This window comes from Argentina anserina, chromosome 5, assembly GCF_933775445.1.
Source record: "Argentina anserina chromosome 5, drPotAnse1.1, whole genome shotgun sequence".
NCBI classification, from domain to species: Eukaryota; Viridiplantae; Streptophyta; class Magnoliopsida; order Rosales; family Rosaceae; genus Argentina; species Argentina anserina.
The window spans coordinates 8,208,452-8,218,489 of NC_065876.1; the positions used below are offsets into that span (position 1 = coordinate 8,208,452).

At 36.8% G+C, this 10,038-nt stretch overlaps 1 protein-coding gene across 1 annotated transcript; it reads left to right on the forward strand.

Moving 5' to 3' along the window:
* Positions 1 to 651: 651 nt before the first annotated feature.
* Positions 652 to 4,544, forward strand: LOC126794480 (tetraspanin-10). The gene is made up of 11 exons (XM_050521212.1): positions 652 to 949; positions 1,656 to 1,768; positions 1,880 to 1,934; positions 2,009 to 2,064; positions 2,526 to 2,573; positions 2,824 to 2,872; positions 2,972 to 3,055; positions 3,170 to 3,237; positions 3,719 to 3,844; positions 3,942 to 4,017; positions 4,297 to 4,544. Exons 1-11 carry the CDS (start codon positions 896 to 898, stop codon positions 4,360 to 4,362), a joined length of 795 nt encoding a protein of 264 aa, XP_050377169.1. The 5' UTR covers positions 652 to 895; the 3' UTR covers positions 4,363 to 4,544.
* Positions 4,545 to 10,038: the final 5,494 nt, after the last annotated feature.

Here is a 10,038-nt window from a genome sequence, read left to right on the forward strand (position 1 = left end):
CCACAAATTGGTCTGAAGAATGTATTTCACTTTTAGGCTTTTAGCAACCCTGCAAGCGTCTGAGAAGTTAACAGTGCTAAGGAGTTATTAACCTTTTGCTGTCTGTTTTGATCCATGTAAAGTATTGCTAAATTTCTTTCCCAAAATCACGCCCAGTTTGTATAAAAGGAAGACTTTTACTATGGGCGCAATCACAGTACAGTGTATAATAAAAATGTTGCTTTGTTTCACTTCATAATATTTTAGAAGGTGTTCTACGGCGCAATCACAGTACGATATATTGTTTTCTACGGCACAAAACCACTTTGTGCTGATACGCATCAATTAACGACATCAATATCCGCATATAAAAAGTTCGACTTCGAATCTCCCTCTTATTCCTATTATGAAAGATAACACCAAAAATTTAGAGCCAAAAGACAGAAAATCTAATATCTGCTGTACCTAAAAAAAGAAAAAGAAAATCTAATATCCGCAGAGCCAGGTCCACATTATATACGGCATACGCAAATGTACAACTGTAGAAGTAACTACCTGGAGTCCTGGACAAACTTCAACGTCGTACCCTCTCAACTTTGACCCAGAAACAGAATCAATGCCTCCTTTCCGTTATTGAGTAGTTGTTGTGTCGTGTCGTGTCTGCTGCTACAATCCATTGGGTCACGAACCATGTGCTTCTTTTGGTACCCTCTTTGGCCCCAAGACTTGAAGTGCAAGTGCCACTTACTCCAGCTCAGAAGCAACTCCCATCTTCCTCCCTCTTAATTTCCCTCGCTCATATTTCTTTCAATGCAAATGAGCAAATCAATGATAGTCCTTTAAACCCTGAAGCTCTGACATTTCTTTACTGCTGCTGCTACCTCTTCTTCTTCTTCTGATCGTTGTTGGCTTATTAATGGGTATGGGAACAAGCACCTTTGTTATCAGATGGATCAACTTTCTCACCATGGTAAATGTTATGCACTTTTGCTTAATCCCATTTCTGTTGTGTATCACTATAGTTTTATCATAAACATTGGGGAAAGCTGGTTTGTTTTTTTGTTTTTTTTTCAACTCCGGTTTCTGGAAAGCTATCTCTCAAGTGATTGAGTGGGTTGTTTAGCACATCTGTTTACTCTGGGGCATCTGGGCTCTAATGCTCAATGCCTGTTTTGGTGGCTCTTAAGTTTGATCCCCCTGTTGTTCTTTAGCTGAACAATGGGAAAAGAATGGTGCTTTAAGGCCAGTTATCTCCCAAATGACTAAATGGGTTGGTTAGGATTCTTGTTCTTTTTCTGGGTTGTGATGCTCAATGACTATTTGGGAGGCTCTTGGGCAACTTTGTTGATTTCCGCCACTGTGTTTCTTTCTTACCATTGATCTTGATAGTGCAATGTTCTAAAAGAAATTTCTATCTTTTAAAATTTGCCCAATTTATGATTTTTTTCCTATGGATTTGGTAATTATTCTACTCAGTCCTTTGGTTTTAGGCTTTTAGCTCCTGTATTTAGATTGTTGTAGAAATCCTGTTCAAATTCGAATTCTTGGCAAGCCAAGTAACGAGCAGCTCTAGTTGATGAGTGCAATAAATGAAGAAAGAAGGAACCTTTATGAAATTTTGTTCGCTGGTGACCGGGTAGTGGGTTGAATGCTATCTAATTGTATTCACCATGCAGCTATTAGCAATTGCTGTGGTACTTTTCGGAGTATGGATGAGCACTCATCATGATGGCTGTCGGAAATCCCTCACCATCCCTGTTTTAGCCATTGGTGCTGTCATTTTTTTGGTGTAAGTTCTGCTCTATCCATCACCTGAATTTTTATGCATTGTCGTATTTCCAATATTAAGAGTTTATCTATTTTAGATAACACTACATGCACTTTTGTCTTTGATTGATAGATCTATAATCGGGTTCTTGGGCGCGCTGAAAAGAAGCTCCATACTGTTATGGATTGTATCCTTTCTAGAATATGGTTCAATGTGTTTGAGAAATTACTTTTGCAATTTTTCCTTCACTTTTATGTACAGTATCTGATTCTGCTGTGCATCATCTTGGTGGGAATCCTGGTGTTCACAGTATTAGCGTAAGTGATAGCATGCTGTAGCTCAATGTTTATGTGACTCAAGTCTGGTAGTTTACGTTTCATTATCTTATATATTTCTGCATCATGAGTGGAAATTCTTCAAAAAATGTACTTACAAGGAGAAACATTTCATGCTTGGCTGCAATTTGAATTTTGTCATGAACTTCTGAATTTTAGTTGCAAGTTGCAACTGTTGTTTACAATTTTACATGTCTTTCTTAATATGCTTTGTGGTGGAGCATAAGATTCTTGCATGCTACTGCAATGTTATTGAGCAAATGGTGTAATAATTTTCTGTACATCACACATAGCTTCATAATTTGAAATATAGCTCACGCATAAATGGTTGTCACTAGCTGGCTTACACCAATTCAAAATATGCTCCTCAATAGCTTAATTTCATTCTTTCTGTTTAAATGTCACCAGGACTGCTCACTTTGTCTTCTTCATATCACTTGCAGGTTCATTGTCACAAATAATGGTTCTGGTCATAGTGTTGCAGACTTGAGGTAACACGTCATGGATGCATTTTCCATCGTCACAGTATTTTCTGATCCTTCATCCGTATTTTTAGTTGGACGCATTACTCATTTGTCTGTCTACTATTGAACTTAGTATGAGCATAAAACTGGTTTCAGTTTTATTTTGTTAGGAGAAAACATCTTATTTCTTAATCCTTTTTTCTCTTTTAGTTGTTTTATGCAAGGAGTGCTAAAATTGGTATGCTGGTGGCGATTAATATAACTCTTGTCTGTTCAGGTTCAAGGAGTATCAACTCCAGGATTACAGTTCATGGTTTCTAAAAGAAGTGAGTTTCTTTTGCAATTAGCAGCATAAATAGTGATATGGGGTGTCACCTCCAACTTTTTCATGCATTTGTTGATATTAGTTATTCATCTTGTTTTAGTTGAACAATACCCATAACTGGAAGCACCTAAAAGGCTGTCTTGTAAAATCCAATGATTGCAATAACCTGTCAAAGAAGTATAAGGTTCACATCTGAACTTGTTTTGATTAAACCTTCCTCTCCCCTGATATCAATTATTATTTTCTTATGTTTCCTTTTCTTGAGACTTGATTGGATGTTTCCACTTGCTGGTTGCAGACTCTCACGAAATACAAATCGGGTAAGCTGACCCCTATTGAGGCTGGTTGCTGTCGACCACCATCTGAGTACGTGCCGAATTTGGATTTTGACTATTGCTTCTTTTGTTCTTTCATGCATTCCAATGAAATGCCAAATGAGAATCCAACGTTTTCTTGTTGATATCAGATATATTTTTTTTCTTGAGTGAGTCTCTAATAAGGTTCTTAAGTAAGGCCTTGAAAAATTGATTCTGACTATATTGACCACTGACAACTAAAGTATTGAGATGCATCCCAGTTGTCCATATATGATCTAACAAAGAAGTCCCCATCTCAAGACCTTTACAGAGATTTCAGTTTTGTTAGCTTCTGTCGGTTACATATTTATAATGATTTATCTTTAGGAGTAAGAAAGCAAATCCCCAAAGCCTCAGGAGTGGTTCTTTTTCGCCTGTAATTATATCTGTAACTCATTGCAGACATATTTAGTGTATATGCAGTTTGCTTCGGACTATTAATACTCCAAATTACTGATCTTACCAATTCTTTAATTCACGTGTACTCCTAGATGCGGTTATCCTGCTGTTAATGCCTCATACTATGACTTGAGCTTTCATCCAGTCAGTTCAAACAAGGACTGCAAACTTTACAAAAATGCTCGGGACACCAAGTGCTATAATTGTGATTCCTGCAAGTAAAGATTTGATACTGTCTCATTCTTGTTTTCATATCTTTTTTTCTGTTTCCCTCTATAATATTTCTCATTGGCATTTACAACAATGTTTTTAAAGGGCTGGAGTTGCACAATACATGAAAACTGAGTGGAGAGTGGTTGCGATTTTCAATGTTGCTCTATTTGTTGTATTGGTAAGGCCCTCTCTCTCATCTACTCAACATAGTTGTTGAGTTCTCTTCACCTGATCACAAAATCTGTTGTACATTAAAATGTTTGAAGTATTGAAATGACTTCACAAAGTCAGCGTAATGACCTTGATGGCAAAGGGAATTAATGTTCTTCACTTATACTGTGTTTCTCGTTGAGGCCTCTTCAATAACCCCCTACAATATTTTATTGTCAATTATTTCCTGCAAGGCTTGACGTCTTGAATGTTGACATTGAATATTCATTTTGTTCTGCAATGCCAGTCTCTGATATACTTTGTGGGCTGTTGTGCGAGACGAAATGCTGCAAGAGACCGTTCCAAGACATAAAAAGTGGAGATCAACTTTCAGAAGTCCTCTTAGAAAAGAAATAGTGTCCCTGAAGATCCACTAAGCTGTGAGTGATTTTCTCCCATTTCCTTTTCATCTAACGATGAGATGTTCAGTAATGCAATGGGTTAGACCTTCTAGCTAGAGGTTCTCTGTGCCGAAAGTTCTTCAGAACATGTTCTATGATGTATATCACTTTCTTAATTCTTTCAGCTTTCAGGATCAAAATTGATTGCTTATCATGTTCTTAGCATCAATACATATAAGATTTTTGTGTGTATAAATCAGATGCTTCTGGACTATAGATTGAAAGCTGGATAGAATGAAGTTTGCTTTAGTAGCTTTTACAAGTATGTAACTATGTATGCATATTCTGATTTCTGCAGATGGAGCGACAACGTGTCAATGCACATATTTTATTTATGACTAAACAGAGCCAAATAAATGGTACTGGACTACTAGTACCTTATTAAAGCCATTCTGAAATCGAAAACCACAAGAAATATTTAGCCTTAAAGCAATACAGTTCATTTGGATCCCATAGGCATCAATCAAATGTTGACTCTTCAGTAAGTTCAAAGCAGAGGCCAGAAATTGCAGTTTCAGCTATCAAAGCCAGCTCTACAGTGTTGAGAATATATATCTCACATTGGGAATTAACTAATTAAGACAAATCATGTGGGTTTATAAGGAATTGGGTCACTCAATTTATTGCCAATTTGTTTTGGATGTGAATCTCATATCACTTCATCATGGTATCAGAGCGGGTTATATCCACGTGTGAAGTCTAAATGACCACACGGACTCCACATCATCCAAAATGTTTTTCACGTGTATGACTTGAAATTCTCCACACGTGTGGGGACGTGTTGAGTATATATATCCCACATTAGAAATTAGGACATAGCATGTTGGTTTATAAGAGTTTGTATCCATTCATTGTCATTGGTTTTGGATGTGAACCTCATATCACTTTATCACACAAGACCTTCGGAAGCTTCTTCTATTGTGCTAACCCATATTTTGGTTGATATCTGTTTTCGTGAAATCAGGACTAACTGCATTGGTTGCAATTTTCGGAATACTTCTATACCAAGATTCTTGTATAAGCATTCAGAGCTGCTTGTGACACAATGTTTATAGGCCAGTTTCTTGATTCTGAAATAGTATGTTTTCAAGCAACCCCGTTTGGTATGTCTGCAGTAAAACTTCTTTCAATGATGTAGAACCTAAAATCACTGAATATGACTTGGGATAAACTGATGCAACCTAGAATTAAAATTGAAGTCTAAGCTTTATTGGATTCTGAAATGCTGCATATTTCAGAGACGCAAAAGGCCTCGGTGGTGTGATAATTTCATAATTATAAACAGCCAACAAATGGTACCAGAGCCAAGTTAGGCTAGAAAATGCCTTAGCTAAATAGCATCCTAGCTCAACATGGCTCAGATACCACCTGATTGGAGACACTAATATTGTCCTCAGTACATTGTAGAATGTCTTGCTGCTTATAAACTTGGAATTGTTCGTCTTTGTTCGCAATGTGAGTGTTGAGAGTATACATTCCACATGGGAAAATGAGACATAACTTGTGGGTTTATAAGGATTCAGGTTACAACATCTATTGCCAATTGGTTTTGGATGTGAATCCCGAATAACTTTATCATGGTATCAGAGTGGGTTACCCGTGTCCAAGTGTGCGAGGGCGTGTTGAGAGTATACATCCCACATGAGAAAATGACACATAACCTGTGACTTTATAAGAGTTTGTACCACTCCATCCATTGTCAATTGATTTTGGAATTTGAATATGAACCCCATATCACTTTATTATGATATCAAAACATATTACATACGTCCACGTGTAAAACTCAAATGACCACATATATTCCACGTCACCCAAATTGTGTTTGAATTTGCTAGAAATCCTCATGTTCATTGGATCGAGTAAGAATAATGCAAGCAACTTATAACCATTATCATTCTTATTCAATTCAATAGTATTCAACTGAATCCACTGCAAGTGGTTTAGTGAATTACCTTTGTTGAGTGTACTCTGCAACTTGGAGTAGGGCTCGTCAGCAGGTCGGGCCGGGCCTTAGTAAATTTAAAAAAGTAACAACTCAAGCCGGATATTTAAAAAAAATGAAGATCCAAGCCCGCCCATCTAAAGCGGGTCTTTCGGGCTTTTGCGGGCCGGGTTTTGCGGGCTTGTATTAAAAAAAACATAATGCTAGAATTTAAGGGTTTGAAACAATAAAATAATTATTAGAAAACATTCTAAAAAAAAGTCACAAATACATTCTAGTTTCGAAATATTGTTGATCGACACCAGTAGATGTGATCGATATATATATTTAGAGACCATGTAAAAATTCATCCGTTTTGAACATGGTTTGACCGTCCGTACCTACGGTCAACCAAAAAATAGGCGTTTTGACATAATAAAACCCCATTGACCGGGGTTTTGTTAAATGGGTGTCCTCGTTGCGACCATGCACGATCGGTGACAAAAAATTGGTGATTTCAAATATGTAAACAGTTTTTCGCATTCGCATATTGGTAATAGGCCCCCACTTAGGGCATATTAGTATTGTTTTTGGTTTACCGGAAATTCCGACGGTCAAACGAGGTCCGAATTGGATGAAATTTTAAAATTGTCACTAAATATATATACCGATCACATCGGATGGTGTCGATCGATTCTGAGAAGTTTCCTTCATATAGTTGCTTCATAATGCGATAGTTTTATTATAAAACCTAATATAAAGGTTATGATACATTAGTGGACACTTCGGCGATTGATAACTCCAGTTCGAAATATGGTCGATCGACACCAGCAGTTGTGATCAGTATATATATTTAGGGACCCCGTAAAAATTTCGTCCGTTTTGGACATGGTTTGACCGTTTGTACATACGGTCAACCAAAAAAGAGGTCTTTTGACATATTTAGTAACAAAAATGAGGTGATTTCAGATATGCAAACGGCTTTCGGCCCATCTTTGTAATGAGTCATCCCTTAGAGCATATTAGTGGTGTTTTCGGTTTACCGAAAATTTTTACGGTTAAACAAAGTCTGAATTAGATGAAATTTTACAGGGTTACTAAATATATATATCGATCACATTTGCTGGTGTCGATCGATCCCGAGAAGTTTTTTTCATATAACTGCTTCATAATGCGATAGTTTTATTATAAACTAATATAAAGGTTATGATACATTAATGGACATTTCGGCGATTGATAACTTCAGTTCGAAATATGGTCAATTGATACCAACATATGTGATTGGTATATGTATTTAGGGACCCCGTAAAAATTTCGTTCGTTTTGGACATGTTTTGACTGTTTGTACCTACGGTTAACAAAAAAAAAGGCGTATTAACATATTGAAACCCCATTGGTCGGGGCTTTGCTAAATGAGTTTCCTCAGTGCGACCGTGCACGATAGGTAACAAAAATAAGGTGATTTCAAATATACAAACGGCTTTCGGCGTTCGCATCTTTGTAATGAGTCATCCCTTATAGCATATTAGTGGTGTTTTCGGTTTACCGGAAATTCCGACGGTTAAACGAGGTCCGAATTGGATGAAATTTTTATAAACTCACTAAATAAATATACAAATCACATTTGCTGGTGTCGATTGATCCTGAGAAGTTTCTTTCATATAGTTGCTTCATAATGCGATAGTTTTATTATAAAACTTAATATAAAGGTTATGATGCATTAGTGGACACTTCGGCGATTGATAACTCCAGTTCAAAATATGATCGATCGACACCAGCAGATGTGATCGCTATATATATTTAGGGACCCCGTAAAAATTTTGTCCGTTTTGGAAATGGTTTGACCGTTGGTACCTACGGTCAACCACAAAAGAAGCCTTTTGATATATTGAAACCCCATTGATCGGGGCTTTGCTAAATGAGTTTCCTCAGTGCGACCGCGTATGATAGTTAACAAAAACGAGGTGATTTCAGATATGCAAACGGCTTTTGGCCCATCTTTGTAATAGGTCCTCCTTTAGAGCATATTAGTGGTTTTTTTGGTTTATCGGAAATTCCGACGGTAAAACGAGGTCTGAATTAGATGAAATTTTACAAGGTTACTAAATATATATACCGATCACATTTTCTGGTACCGATCGATCCCGAAAAGTTTCTTTCATATAGTCGCTTCATAATGCGATAGTTTTATTATAAACCTAATATAAAAGTTATGATACATAAATGGACACTTCGGCGATTGATAACTCCAGTTTGAAATATGGTCGACCGACACCAGCACATGTGATCAATATATATATATATTTAGGACCCCGTAAAATTTTTGCCCGTTTTAGATATGGTTTAACCGTTGGTATCTACGGTCAATCAAAAAAGAGGCGGTTTGACATATTGAAACCCCATTGACCGGGGCTTTTCTAAATGAGTTTCCTTAGTGCGACCGCGCACAATAGGTAACAAAAATGAGGTGATTTTAGTTATGCAAACGGTTTTCGACATTCGCATCTTTGTAATGGGTCTTTCTTTTATGGCATATTAGTGTTGTTTTCGGTTTATCAGAAATTTTGACGGTCAGACGATGTCCGAATTGGTTGAAATTTTAAAATGGTCACTAAATATATATACTGATCACATTGGCTAGAGTCGATCGATCCTGAGAAGTTTCTTTCATATAGTCGTTTCATAATGCGATAGTTTTATTATAAACCTAATATAAAGGTTATGATACATTAGTTGACACTTCGGCGATTGATAACTCCAGTTCGAAATATGGTCGATCGATACCAGTAGATGTGTTCAGTATATATATTTAAGGACCCCGTAAAAATTTCGTCTGTTTTAGATATGGTTTGACCGTTCGTACCTACGGTCAACCAAAAAAGATGCGTTTTGACATATTTAAACCCCATTGACCGGGGCTTTGCTAAATGGGTTTCCTCAGTGCCCGAAAATGATATATAACAAAAATGAGGTGATTTCAGATATGCAAATGGCTTTCAGCGTTCGCATCTTTGTAATAGGTCATCCCTTAGAGCATATTTGTGGTGTTTTCGGTTTATCAGAAATTCTGACTGTCAAACAAGGTACGAATTGAATGAAATTTTTACAGGGTCACTAAATATATATACCGATCACATCGGCGGGTGTCGATTGATCCCGAAACTTAATATAAAAGTTATGATACATTAGTGAACACTTCGGCGGTTGATAACTCCAGTTCGAAATATGGTTGACCGACACCAGCGCATGTGATCAATATATATATATATATATTTAGGACCCCGTAAAATTTTTGCCCGTTTTAGATATTGTTTGACCGTTGGTACCTACGGTCAACCAAAAAAGAGACGTTTTGACATATTAAAACTCCATTGACCGGGGCTTTGCTAAATGGGTTTCCTCAGTGCGACCGCGCACGATAGGTAACAAAAATGAGGTGATTTCAGTTATGCAAACGATTTCGACGTTCGCATCTTTGTAATGGGTCTTCCTTTTATGGCATATTAGTGTTGTTTTCGGTTTATCAGAAATTTTGACGGTTAGACGAGGTCTGAATTAGACAGGGTCACTAAATATATATATCGATCATATACTTGCTTCATAATGCGATAATTTTATTCTTAATCTAATAAAATATGTATGTATAATATTTTATTACATGACGGGC

Coding starts and splice junctions, on each gene's coding strand:
- LOC126794480 (XM_050521212.1), top strand. CDS start 896: ATGGGTATGGGAACAAGCACCTTTGTTATCAGATGGATCAACTTTCTC. Junction 1,935..2,008: donor GCTCCATACTGTTATGGATT/GTATCCTTTCTA, acceptor TTTTATGTACAG/TATCTGATTCTGCTGTGCAT. Junction 3,238..3,718: donor TGCTGTCGACCACCATCTGA/GTACGTGCCGAA, acceptor GTGTACTCCTAG/ATGCGGTTATCCTGCTGTTA.